The sequence below is a fragment of the Melospiza georgiana genome, chromosome 2 (assembly GCF_028018845.1).
Source record: "Melospiza georgiana isolate bMelGeo1 chromosome 2, bMelGeo1.pri, whole genome shotgun sequence".
Taxonomy (NCBI): domain Eukaryota; kingdom Metazoa; phylum Chordata; class Aves; order Passeriformes; family Passerellidae; genus Melospiza; species Melospiza georgiana.
Genome location: NC_080431.1, coordinates 80006530 through 80020371, shown reverse-complemented (window position 1 = coordinate 80020371; position 13842 = coordinate 80006530). Strand labels below are relative to the sequence as shown.

General features: G+C 44.4%; 1 protein-coding gene across 1 annotated transcript in view; it reads left to right on the top strand.

The window, feature by feature from the left end:
- The window catches only part of EPHA1 (EPH receptor A1), a 33836-nt gene extending 22192 nt beyond the window's left edge, over nt 1-11644 (top strand). The window contains exons 6-18 of the mRNA XM_058044886.1: nt 678-1010; nt 2208-2332; nt 2435-2594; nt 5063-5159; nt 5928-5983; nt 6260-6382; nt 6482-6667; nt 7093-7154; nt 7536-7745; nt 8328-8477; nt 9138-9331; nt 9632-9787; nt 10607-11644. Of these exons, the coding sequence (XP_057900869.1) occupies nt 678-1010; nt 2208-2332; nt 2435-2594; nt 5063-5159; nt 5928-5983; nt 6260-6382; nt 6482-6667; nt 7093-7154; nt 7536-7745; nt 8328-8477; nt 9138-9331; nt 9632-9787; nt 10607-10685 (1931 nt within the window). The 3' untranslated portion in view covers nt 10686-11644. The remainder of the gene's footprint in view (nt 1-677; nt 1011-2207; nt 2333-2434; nt 2595-5062; nt 5160-5927; nt 5984-6259; nt 6383-6481; nt 6668-7092; nt 7155-7535; nt 7746-8327; nt 8478-9137; nt 9332-9631; nt 9788-10606) is intronic.
- The last annotated feature ends 2198 nt before the right edge of the window (nt 11645-13842 follow it).

Genomic DNA, 13842 nt, shown 5'->3' with positions numbered 1-13842 from the left:
CGTGAGCTGGTAGCATGAACTTGCAGCCCAGAAAGCCAAGAGAGACTGGGACCTATTGGATCACGTCCAGAGAAGGGCCCTAAAAATGATTGTAGGGATGGAACCCCTCTCTAATGAGGAAAAGTTGAGAGAGTTTGGGTTATTCAGCCTGAGAAGAGAAAGCTTTGGGGAGATACTCTTGTGGCCTTTCAATACTTAGTGGGACCTGCAAGAAAGATGAAGAAAGGGTTTTTATACTAAGGCCTGTAGACAGCACTAAGGACAATGGTTTTAAACTGAAAGAGGGTGGATTTAGATGAGACACATGAAAGAAATTTTTTATGAAGAGGGTGATGAGACCCTGGAACAGGTTGTGGGTGCCCTATCCCTGGTAGTGTTCAAGGCCAAGTTGGATGGGGCTTGGAGGAGCCTGCTGTAGTGAAAGGTGTCCCTGCCCAAGGTGGGAGGGTTGGAACTAGAAGGTCTTTAAGGCCTCATCCAACCCAAACCATTCTGTGGCTCCATGAACAATGATACGGGGGAGAAAACAAAAGGTTGGAAAATGGGGATGACATCAGAGAGGGAGAGGCTGGGCCAGAGAGAGGGCTCCATTTGAAATGCATCTGCAGATGGGAAGCTGTCACAGAACTTTGGGCACCAGCAGCTGGATCTAACACTTCCTTCTGTGCTCCCTGTAGGCCCACCCTCGGCTCCCCGCAATGTCAGCTTCTCCCTGCTTGGCACCCAGCTGAGCCTGTGGTGGCAGCCGCCCAGTGACCACGGCGGGAGGAAGGACCTGACTTACACAGTCTTCTGCCAGCGCTGCCATTTCCTGTCCTGTGAGCCCTGTGAGGCTGCCGTGGTGTTCTCCCCCAGTGCCTCTGGTCTCACGAAACCTGCAGTGGACGTGGATGGCCTAGAAGCTTACACCAATTACACATTCACTGTGGAAGCCCATAATGGTGTCTCAGGAATGGGACCTGCTCTACAGAGAACTGCTCCAGCTGTCTGGGTCTCAGTTGGACATGCAGGTTAGCAGAAGCAGAGAGAATTTCTTCCTGCTCATCATGAAAAGGAAGAGGAATCTCTGTGAATACTTAAGCTTTCTCCATCTTTTCCTTCTGCCTGACACATGTGTTGGTATGGTATGATAAGGGTTCTAAAGTACCTCTGCCTCTGACATGTAAAGTCCTTTAGTCATATTCCTCAAAAATCAATGTAGCAGTAATGGTTATCCATCAAGAGCTATGAATCCACCAGAACTTAACAGAGATGAGGAGGATGAAGTCCTCCCTATCACACAGCCTAAGTATTATTACCTGTGTGACAGGAAGAATGAGGGCTGTGTCATGAAATATTTCCCGTGACTCAGATATTGCAAAACACCAAACACAACAGAAACCCTGGTGTAACTGGAAAATAAAAGGTTTTGAAAGCATGGAGGGGGGAGGATGTTAAATCTTGACACATTTCTGTAGGTTAGCTTCAATCTGGCTAGTTTGGCTGTCCTGTAAATACTTTCCAGAGCACCATGAAATGTGATTATAGAAAGGTGACATCACAGCCCTCAACAGCCCTTGGTGCATTCCCTGGATTCTAATTTAGTAACAAAATATGACTTTTCTTCCTGATGCTATGCGGGGGCAGCACAACTCTGAGCTAGAAAAGCAGAGCTACTTTTGGCTTGCCTCATCACTTCCTGATGATGATGAAGGACAAGGAGACAACCAGGCTTAACTCCTCAGTCCTTGCAGGCTCTTGAGAATTATCTTTTTATTCATGAACAGCATGCATTTGCAGTCAGCTGAGAGATTTTGAGCATTGAGTTTCACTGTACCCTTATGCAATGCAGCTGCATTCATAAATCATTACATAGGAGAGCTGTGCTACTGCTGCTGTAGGAGCATAAAATCCTAACATTTTTAATTTCAAATTGGACACTTTCAGTGCAGTCCTGGAATAAATGTAATTTCTTGGAAGGTGGATTTTATTTTGAGGGCCAAACACAGTTATGCTTCCACTGTTTGGGCAGAAGCACACTATTCACAGAACGCAATTAATTACAACCAGAGACCTCCTTTCCCTTCCACTACACAAGAGAAAAATGACAGTGGCAATGAGACTCAGTTCCAGTTGCATGGTATGACCAGAGCTTCTGGTAGAGAGAGGACATAGTTTGCATTTTGTTTGTATTTCCCCCTCATGTTCTCTATTCTCTCCCACTGCAGCTCCAGTGACAGTATCCCAATTTATTCTGACACAGAGAGATGACAGCAGTCTTTCTGTTTCTTGGCTTGCCCCACGGCAACGCAGCCGGACCTCAGTGGAGTATGAGGTCATGTTCTTTGAGAAGGTAAGGCCTGCCTGATTTGCTCATCCCCCTTTCACCCAAAGGGCTGGAAGTGTCCTCTTATTCAGCATGCATTTGTTACTTGATCCTGTTTGGTTCCTGCAGGGGGAGGAGGCACGTTACACAGTGAAGCACCTTCTTGAGCCGAATGTCACTCTGCGAGACCTGCAGCCAGACACAGCCTACCTGCTCCGTGTGAGATCCATCACACCCCTGGGGCCTGGGCCCTACTCCCCAGAGCAGGAATTTCGCACCCTTCCACCAGGTAAAGGGCAAGCACTGGTATCTCATCTGGGAGAAACTCACTTCCCCATCAGATGATGTATTCTCATGGTACATGGATCTCTTTTTGTGTTCTGCAGGCTGTAAGGCAAGACGCCACTCTCCTGAGTTCCTTGCCTGTTGCTTTGTGAAGACAAAAGATATTTTTGTTGCTTCCTTGCCATCTTACAAAATTTGCTTGCACTTTCCCCTTTAGACCTGATCAGTCTCAGTTTATTGTGTTGTACTGGCACAATATTTAACCAGACCTTCATTTAGTTTTTGAGACATTTTAATTTTGGCTAATGTTTTTAAGTTTGAGTGCTGGTCAAGTAATTACCATATGCCTCCTTTTGTGTGCCAGTTGAGAATGAGAACTCAGAGGACCTCAGCACTATTTTTTCCAGCTTTCAGTTCCACTGTATGTAGTCCAGCTCCTGAATATAGCTCTGCTCAAAGAGATGGCATGTACCACTGAAAAAAGTTCTTCACCAAAGTACAATGTGTAGAAGGCCAAGCTGTCAGGGCCACAAGAAGACCTCCCTCCTGTGTCAAAGAACATCTTATATAGGCCTGACACCCAATCTCCTCTTTCCCTGGGTCACCCAGAAGCTTCCCCCTAATCTAAAGTTTTCTGTAATGGAATTTGCTCTCTCTTCATTCCACAGACTCCTACTGACCCTATGGATAGCTTTAGAAATGCATGTATTGAAGCGCTGCTTTTGAAAGACTAATTTTATTGTAATGAAATAAGGACACAAGGAAGAAAACTAAGGCATACCTTAATGTAACTAAATAGTTAAATTAACAGTGTAAAAGCTGATAAGGAGTTGTGCTACCATTACTGGAATGTAAAGGTTGGACCCTTTTTGGCGCTTGGGGCTTTTGGTAAAGTCTTCCTGAAGTCACAGTGAGAAATGATGATAACAAAAATTATGTTTAACCAATTAAATAATGTACTACACAGGCCCTGTGAAAAAGATGTAAATTATCATGCAAAATTGTTTTGATTAAGACAGAATAAGTTAGAAAATACTTTCATCTATATTATGCTTTATTTCAAATGAAAGTTGATCTCCTTATCATGTCAAGACAAAGGTATTTTGAATATGAAAGAGATTAAAAAGAAGTGCCAGCAAGGTTTCACTTGATGAGAGTTCTTGTTTAATAATACTAGGAGCATTTTTTAGCTATTATAGTCTAGGAATATTAGTGTAGCAGGATTTGCAAAAAGTGGCAATTTTGTATTTAAATCTGAATTTGATGATTTAGATGCCTTAAATTCCTGCAGAAGTTCTGTGCATCTAAATGCTTCTCCATTTTATTAATAAGGATACTATTTCACCTTCCAAATCTTAGCTTTTTGATTTTGACAAAACAAGGACATTAGCTCTGTCTCTTGATTTCTGCTTAAGTAAGCTGATGATTTTTAATAATTTTAGTGGGATGAGTCAGAGGAAGAATAACAAATGTTAATTAGGCTTTATGGATGCTGGCCATTCGACTAGATGGTAGGAAACACTTCCCCACACAGGTCTGTGTATCATTTGTTCCTTGCTTTAAAATTTTCTAATTTATTTTAAAATTACTTGAAGATTTTCTTTCTTCTGGATGTTTTCCTAAATATCTTTTGGAAAAATATTAAAAATATGTAGATTCTCATTACTTCTCCATTAATGCATTTTAAGTTCTTAATTTTGTTTTTTTTGGTTTTTTTTTTTAATTATGAGAAATAAGTTTTAAAAAGACCAGCAGAGGTAATATAGCATTTTCTCTGATGAATTCAAATGTACTTTGTGGAAATGCCTAGCTTTAGCTTGAGAACTTAAATGGAAGGAGACAGCCTGTGTTATGTGAACTCTCCGAAAGCTATCCAATCACAGAATGAAACCACCTGATGCTCAGTTTTAAGAACATAGGAATATGATAGACTGCAAGTTTGTAAGTCAGTACTTGTTTCAGGAGTCCTAAGCAGTGAGGGGCTTTTGTTAGGGTAGTTAGGCAAGGAACCAGCCCCAGATATTGATGGGAGGGGAGCATATAATTAATTTCATAAACAAGAAGAGAGTAACTTTAGACTGTTGGGGAAAATCATGTCTTTGCTTTGCCATAGTTTAAATCAGCTACTGAGCTGGAAGAAGGGCCTGATCTGAAAGGATTGTTGGAGAGGAGTGGGGATGGAGAAGGAAGTTCTTCGCTTTTGAAAGTGTCAAGGAATTTAAGTAAGAAATCAGATATACGGATAAATCACTCAACTGGAAGACCAAGATTGTAGATAAGAGTCAACCAGAAAACCACCAGAAGGTGCTCCATGCACATGAATAACAGTGTGATAGGACTCCCATCTGGTGGCTCTGCTGCCTGGAAGACAAGGGGCTGTAGCTTGCCTAATGCCATTAGCTGGTAGAAGCTGGGTGGTATGTTCCATAGTGGTCTTTTAAGTGATATGGCCTCTCTCTTTCTTTTCTGCAGACACTGGAGCTCTGTCTGGTGGAGTCATAGTCTCTATTATCTTTGGAGTTCTCCTATTTATTGGTCTAATTGCGGGATTTCTCATGTTTCGGCGAAAGTAAGTATTGAATTTTGGTATTGAAAAAGGTACAGATGTAGGAATAGCTGAGCTATGGGAGCTTGAGAAAGGGAGGCCTGGATTTCTCACAGGATATTGTATAGGTAGAGGTTGGTTAGAGAAGAAAAACACCAGCATGCTGCAGCAAGATGGAAAGGGTCTCAGTAAATAATTTAGATTAGTAGGATTGGAGGGATTGATATTGTAAGATAATGTTTGCTGTTGGGAACAGAGGAGTATGTTGTGATTTCTCAGTTTTGTTATAATCCAGCAGTATCATATTGTTATCATGACAGAGGAATAAAAGCATTGTTATGGTACAATCATTTCTATAGCTGCTGACCAGTTGAGTGATAATCCATATGTCCAGTAATTTCAAACCATTTTCCATATATCATTACTGTTGGGGTCCTTTACCCATATACAGAATTCTACTTTCCTCCTCAATGTCCATAAGGCTGCTGTTGCTTGGTTTTAAGAAGATCAGATATACTACTAAAAGTGTACAGAAAACATGAAATAATCAGAAATTTATCTGTAACTCAGCATAAAACTCCCTCCATGAAAACAAAGCTCTATTTCTTAATGAAGCATCCTGTTTTATTGCCAGCTGTACTGTTCCAAGTAGGTGCAGTGTCTGGTCCCACTTTGCTCTGTGCTACCCTGAACTCTGTTCCTAATCAGCTAGGGCAGACACCTTGGAAGTCTTGCTTTTCCCTTTGCTATCTGCTGACCATTTTACTTTCACGACTGTTTTTGATGTTCCAGGAGGGCTCGTCGGAGACACGCACGGCCGGAATACAGTACTTCGGGCTTTGAGAGAGGTGAGGTTCAAAGGGGTAATAAAACCAGGGGGAAGCCTAGAATGTTTTGGAAGGAATGAAAAGAAACATTAGTTTGAAAGCAGACACTGGCATGGCTTTTCTGATGTAATGTGCCTCTTCCTCCAACAGTTCTAATCTTCAGCCTTGGTTTGGTAAATTTTTTTACTGCCATTGTCAGAAGTCCATGGATTCACTTCTGCCTTTGTAGTTGTGCTTTAAAAAGGTTGTCCAAAGAGGTGACTGATTAATTTGCTTGTTTGTTTTCCTTTACCACAGAGAAGGTCTGGTTGAAACCCTATGTAGACCTGCAACCATATGATGACCCCAGCAGAGGCGTGCTGGAATTCACGAAGGAACTGGATGTCTCTTGCGTTACTATGGAGAATGTGATTGGAGAGGGTGAGTTACTGCTCTCCCTGTCTTTCAGTTTCCCCACACTGTTGTTTTGCTGCCTATCTTTGAATTCATCTGTGACATTTTACCTCTGGTTGTCTTCAGGGGAGTTTGGGGAGGTCTATCGTGGGTCCCTGCGACTCCCAGGGAAAGAACGTATTGTGGTTGCCATCAAGACTCTGAAGTCAACATACTCAGACTCACAGTGGTGGAACTTTCTGCGTGAGGCGACGATTATGGGGCAGTTCAATCACCCGAACATTGTGCGCCTGGAGGGAGTTGTCACCAAAAGTAAGTAAGAGTGTGTGGGAGAGAGTCCTGGGATGAGAGCAGAAACTGGCACATTTCTCAGGCCTTAGAGAATTTGCTGTCAAAGAGGCTGTTCTGGGAGAAGACAGGGCATTGTCATGTCAGAGAACTAGGAAAGGAGGAGAGGTATGGATTTCCAACAGAGTCCTGCAGCAGTGTTAGGAGAGGTCTTTCAGGGCCAGTGAGTAGATGGATAGCGAGGGATGCTGCAGGGTCATATGTGCAATACAAGGAGGAGTACAAGATCATTGGGAGATGTGTAAGGAGAAGGGCAGCCAGCTGTGGCAATGGAGTGGGGCTGTTAGCTGGGGTTGGACATTGTTCCCTGTGTAGGGGAATATGGATAGCATTGAAAGGCATGAGTAGGAGAATTAGAAAAAGGCTTAAATCTTCTTGTCTTCCTCAAGGGAGGCCGATGATGATCATCACTGAATATATGGAAAATGGAGCACTGGATACCTTCCTCCGGGTGAGAAAGTCCAATCTCTAATAGGCTTGTGTACTGCCAGAACTTGCATTTGACCTGGATTTAGGGCCCTAAAATAAAACTAGAAGATCCAGACATCCACTTCCTTTCTGCTTACTGACAATTCCACTGTCAGCAGCAGAAGCTTAATGCCATCCGGTTTGTTCAGTGACAAGAGTGGCATCCTTGGTAATTGAAATCCAACTGCTTAATGATGACTGGAGACCATCACCAGTCTCTTAGTGAGAACCTGTTGGGGCCTTTGGGCTGCAGCATTGCCTTTTTGCTTGTTCACCACTGCCCACTTTTGTGTGTTGATAAGGTCAGAGACTAGAAACCAAGCGGATCAATGTCACTTCTCTCACTTCTTCTTCTTCCATGCAGGAGAATGAGGAAAAATTTAGCCCTGTGCAGCTTGTGAGCATGCTGCAGGGAATAGCCTCTGGCATGACCTACCTCTCAGAACACAATTACGTGCACCGGGATCTGGCTGCTCGCAACATCCTGGTAACACGCAGTCTCCAGTGCAAGGTGTCTGACTTTGGTCTCTCCCGAATTTTGGAGAATGATGCAGAGGGAACCTATGAAACCAAGGTAATGCAAACCCAATCTTTCAGCCTTGTAAATTAACTGTAGCCTCTGAGGAAAATCTGTCGTAAAATTGCAAGTCATGGTGTGGATGGTTCAGAAGGTGGTGCTTTTGTCTCTGGAGTCCAGGTTGATTTTGTTTGCTAAGAAATTCGGAGGGATTGTGGTGTTAAAATGAGAAGCAAAATAAGAGGTATGATCTCTTTGACTCAGTTACTAAATCTAGCTTTGAAGATAGCCTCACTGTGATCAGTGTTTTGGACTAGAATCATCTCCATGTCTCTTTCAATGAAAGTTCCAGTAATTCTAATGCATGGTGTCCTTCAAAGCAGGGCTGTGACTGGTGTCAGGCTCTTACTCCCACAGCAGAGGTTTTGTGTAGCGTTCAACTGAACAGAGGGCTTAAACTCATATACTTTCCAAGAATATTTCTCTCCTTTTGAGAAATTTCCCTGGGGTGGTTACATGTCACTTCAAATGAAGTGGGCTCCATCTCTGAACCACTTTGTAAGGTCCTTGCATGAAAACACTGGAGAAATACAACACAATGATATATGCTGGATACACTATGCTTCTGCTGTTTCACAGGGTGGTAAGATTCCTATCCGATGGACAGCCCCAGAGGCCATTGCTCATCGCATTTTCACCTCAGCCAGTGATGTCTGGAGCTTTGGAATTGTCATGTGGGAGGTGCTGTCATTTGGTGACAAGCCATATGGGCACATGACCAATCAAGAGGTAACAGACATTGAGTTCAAGAGCTGATTTAAAAGATAAATGAGGCATGTGGGAAAAACTCTTGTGGATCTACCTCAGCCTGCAGTCTTGACTTTCTTTTGAACACATAACTACTGTGTTTCCCTCCCTGCTTAAAATCAGTGCAACCAAGTCAAGGGCAATAAGTATTGAGGTGTCAACAACAGCAAGAATCTAGATTAAAGAGAGTTTAAATCAGCCATGGCATTTGGATCTGGGGATACTTTCTATTGCTTTTGTTTTCTCCTTCTTCTGGCTCTGGTGCATTATATCTGGTCTTATTCTAGGCTCAGCACATGCTGTTTAAATTATTCCTCAGAGCCTGGTTCCCCTTCTCTCACTGTGCCAGGATCATTTGGTCCTCACTTTTCCTCACTTCTCATGAACATGTCCTGAGAAGCAAATGGGAGCTAAACTAGTAAAGGACTGAAAACACATGCATATGCCAGTTAAATTTTTGGCATCCCTTAAGTGTTTTGATCCTGTGCCACGCTGCCCAAACCCTGTGTCATATGTGTGTAATCTACACCAACCCCTCCCTGGCTGCACATTGTGAAGTGGGGAATGGCTGCTCCCAGAGGCCTCTGGCTCCTCTTCTGCACTCTCTGCTCTTGGCCAGATTTCTCTGTGTCCTCTGTGCAGGTGATGAAAAGCTTAGAGGATGGGTACCGGCTCCCCCCGCCTGTGGATTGCCCATCTATCCTCTACGAACTCATGAAGAGTTGCTGGTCACACGATCGGATGAGGCGGCCTCATTTTCAGGAAATCCGGGCACAGCTGCAACATTTCATCTCAAGTCCCCAGCTCCTCCGGCCTGTTGCAGACTTTGATCCCAGGTAAGGAGGCTGTCACCAGAGGAGGAGGGGTTAACTGGGACGCTTCACCTCCCTGTCCCCAGCAGGAGGAGTGGCGGTGAGGGCCATGCAGACTGGAAAGATGCACCTTGAGTGCTCTGTGTGCAGCAGATAGTGGTCATCTTTGTCTCCTGGTGACAGAGGGCAGAGCCTCACTGTGCAGAGAGCAGATGAGCTGGCTCAGCCCTGGTGGGGGGTGCTTGCTCCCCCTTTGGTTACTGAATCCTAGTGCTGTCCATTTCAGGTGGTTGTCTGGCTAACGAAGGGTTTCTGTGTCCCTAGGGTAACGCTCCGTCTCCCCAGCTGCAGTGGTTCTGATGGGATCCCCTACCGGTCCATCCCCGAGTGGCTGGAATCCATCCGCATGAAGCGCTACATCTCCAACTTCCGCACTGCCGGCCTGGACACCATGGAGTCCATTCTGGAGCTCACTGCTGAGTAAGTGCACGCCAGGCTGCCACAGAGCACCTCAGGCTGGCTACAAGGTGCTGTGCTCATCCCTGTGCGATCTCAACAGGCACTCATATTTACTTGGAAGGCTTCTCTCCTTCCTTCTCCATGCAGTTAAATGGAAGTGGACTGGCTTCTTGACCTAAAAGGGAAGAATCAACCCAGAACTGGGAGCAGCACAAACTATAAGACAAATTCCCCGATTATCCATGTCCATGCTTGAGGCTCTTCAGGGGTCTTCAGCTGCTCTGAACTCATATGAGACACAAACAGATCTCTAACTTGATCGTCTCCCCACTCTCACAGGACTTTGTAGGTTAACTTCCTTGCCACAAACTCCATATAGACTAGTGATATCCCCCTCACTCCATCAGCCAGGCACTGTTGTGTCATACAGCAAGTCTTTTCTGGGCTCCTCAGAAGGACTCAGAACACAGCTGTGTTATTTTGTCAGGGATGTTCAGCCAACTCCAACCAGGGCAGTTGCATGAAACAAATGAGCAGGCACAGACCTGCTGAATGGTTGAGACATGGCCCCTATCACAAGTCCTGATTTACTGGGAGCACAGGCCTAGCCACGAGGTAGAAGAGGTCAGTTGACTGGGTGGGCAGAGATAGTCAGGGGAGGGCAGGAATATCTAGAAGTTTCTTCCCTCTAGAGAAAAGGTAGGTGCACTAGGAGGCACTGAGGAAAAGGAAGCAGTCTGAACTAATGCTTGGTAACTGTTTCTGCCCTTACCACACTCTTGTCACTAAGGAACAAGAATAGCAATTCATTTTTTTCCTTTCTTTTCCTATTTCCTTCAGGGACTTGAAACAGATGGGAGTCTCACTTCCAGGCCACCAGAAGAGGATCTTGTGCAGCATCCAAGGCTTTAAGGAGTGATCAGTTGTTGCATTCTTAAGCTTGAAAAATGCCCATCCTTACCAGATATCACTTGGAATCATTCCTATGGCAATTGCTTCCAAATGAGTGACTGGACAAGCAAAGCAAAACAACCAGAACTGAAAAAGCTCGTGAGGCAACACCACCTGCTCTCATTTCTGTTCCCCCTTGCTTTAGCTCTACAGCAGCCATCAGTACGTTTCAGAGCACTGGTCTTAGAAAATATTCTGTTTTCTGCAGTCCACTTTGTGCAGGACTAAGTAGGCCCTGTAGTCCTCATACTGGAGTTTCAGACCCTCAGTACATCACATGCAATACAAAGTGGGTGGAGGGTGGTGGATAATGTTTTAAATTGGAGATGAGGGCTCAAGATAGACTGGGACATTCAGGGAGCAGGCACAAGAATACAGACAGGTAGAAACAGGGCTCATGCACTCCTTGGCATACATTCCTTCTCACTTCAGCACCCTTCTGTCTTTCTTATTTTGCATCAGGAACAAACTATTCAGTCTTCACAAGGCTGCTGGTAAGGCATATATTTTTTAATGCAGCTGTTCTTGCCTGAACACCATCCTGTGGTGTACTTTTTTCTTTGGAGGAGAAACTGGGAGTAGAAGCACACCCCGCTGTAACTTGTGTGATCACATCACCTCAGCCTGTTGCTGTTTTGCACATGCACTCTTCAGTGGGGACATTTACATCTCTCCAATCTGCTTAATACCTTTTCTTATGCCGTGGACAGAAAACCCTATACATATCCATTTTTCTCTGCCCCTTTTTGAAAGAGACACTAGTCTTGTTCGGCTGGAATAGGGTATTTGTAACAGAAAAATGTGTAGGTGGTCTGTCTTACTCCTTCTCTGTGGAGGAAATGTTATTATTTATCAGATCTCAAGACAGTTATAGTCTGTAAATAATATTTTGTAAATAAACCTGTGGCAGAGCAGGGTGTGTTGGAATTCTTTGGCTTATTTCAAATGTGATTGAGACCTTTAGCATACATATCATGAGTCCCAGGAGGGTCCTTACATACATGTTTAGTTGTTTGAGCCAGTGGTCTTTCTCCATTTAACTGCAGATGTAACATGGAAGTGCAATTGCATTAGGATTAAAGGATACCTTTGCAGCTGATCACTTCAGATTTTTCAACCCATTTGCAGGCATATCTTTCTGAGTCCGTTGTTTTACAGATCCTGTGATTATTCCTAAATCATAAATATTAGCAACTACTGCTGTGCTTGATGAAATACATGTGAGTAGTACTTCTTTCTCCTGCAGACTAGACTGTCCAGGAGAAAGTCTCAGGAACACCAGTGAGAATTTTTCTTTCTCCCATTCGGGAAGAGTAGCTATCTCAAGATTTATTTTTCAAGTCTAGGTTGGTGATGGTGAGTGCTACACATTCAGCAATGTGACTTGCTAGAGATAACAGTGTTTCCATAACTGTATAATGCTCTAAATTCTTAAGGCTATAAATTAACAGTGCTGCTTCTGGGAAGGCCTTGCTTAACCATAGATGACAGGAGGGCTAGGAAGCAGAGATCCAAAGAACTGCAACCTGGTGCAAGAAAGCTGGTTTCCATTCAACACAGACCATGGCTACTCAAGTCACTGTAACTATAGCAAGAGAGAGAGCTGAAAAGCAAAGCTCTGAGTTTTTAGTAGTTTTTAGTATCAGTCTTTATTCAGCTCTAGTTTTTAATATCAGTCTTAGCAATAGATGTCTTTAACATGAAGTACAGGTAGCCAGTAAAGTTGCTACCTGGCAGACACCCAGGCTAGCAGATAAGCCCTGATGAGGCTGACACAAGATTATGAGCTTGTGTCACACACATGTAAACTTTGGCTTGTCACTGCAGGTGATAGGGAAGTGGGAGTGGTTGATCCATCAGGTAACTGTGCTGCCACACAGAGGCACCTTAACACAGGGGAGAAATGAGAAGAGAGGAGATTCAGTAAGTTGAACCAAGGGAAAGGCAGAGCCTCACGACTGGGGAAAAATAGTCACAGGTGCCAGTACAAGTTGGGGACTGGAAGGCAATTTTGGAAGAAAGGACTTGCTGGTCATTGTGAACAGCAAGTTGCACCTGAGCCCTTTAGCAAAACAAGACAACAGTACCTGGGCTGCATTTCAACTAATGCATCACCAGTAACTGGAAGGAGGCAATTATTCCTCTTTATTTAAGCATTGGTCAGACACCTGAAGTGATGTGTCCAATTTTGGAGTTCCCAGTACAAAAAGATATAAACTTAATGGAACTAGTCCAGTGAAAAGCTGCTGTGGTTTTGAAGGGATTAGAGCATCTGACAAACAGGGAGAGACTGAGAGAGCTGGAAGCTGTTCAGCCTCAAAAGAAGAATGTTTGGGTGGCTTTTATCATTGTGTATGAATGCCTGATGGGAGTAAAAAAGGAGCCAGATACTCCTGAGTGGTATCTAGCAAAAGAAACAGCTGTGAGACCACACCAAAATGCAGTACATTCTGTTTGAAGGTGAGAAAAACTTACAGTGAGAGTTGTTAACACTGGAACAGATTATCCAGATCTCATCCTTTAAGGTATTAAAAGGCAACCTGCTGTGGTTGACCCTGCTCTAGGCAGGGAGGTCCCTTCCAGCTTCAAGTGTTAGAAGCTGCTGAATCAGCTGGCCTGGTAGTGAAAAGGCTGTTCAGTTCCATGTCCTCAGGGTACAGCCAGTAGCAAGCCTGAGCACGTATTCCCAATAGGCACTGATGCACAGAAAATCCCCAAGTCTATAATGGGTGCATGTCTATAAACGCACACACTGTGCATGACTGGCCAGAGGCAGAGAGCGCAGCAGACATGCAAGCACAGCACAAACAGCCTAATCCTCTTCCCAGCTCTGGCTGATCAGGATGAACCTGTTAGAGGGAAACACATACAAGCACACAATGGATCCCTCTAGTGCCCAAGACCAGCCATCCTGCAGCTGGCTCCAAGCCCTGGAGCCTGAGCTGCTCTCCTCAGTTGCTGGCACCAGGATAAGCAAGTCCTCAAGGCCTGCAGCCCATGCAGACATGCACACACACACACACCTTGGGGCCCTCCAGGAGTTAGCCTTAGGCATTGGCTCTACCCAGCAGCTGGCTCCAGGACTCCCTGGTCTCCCAGTGTCCTCACACTCAGATGCAAATTCT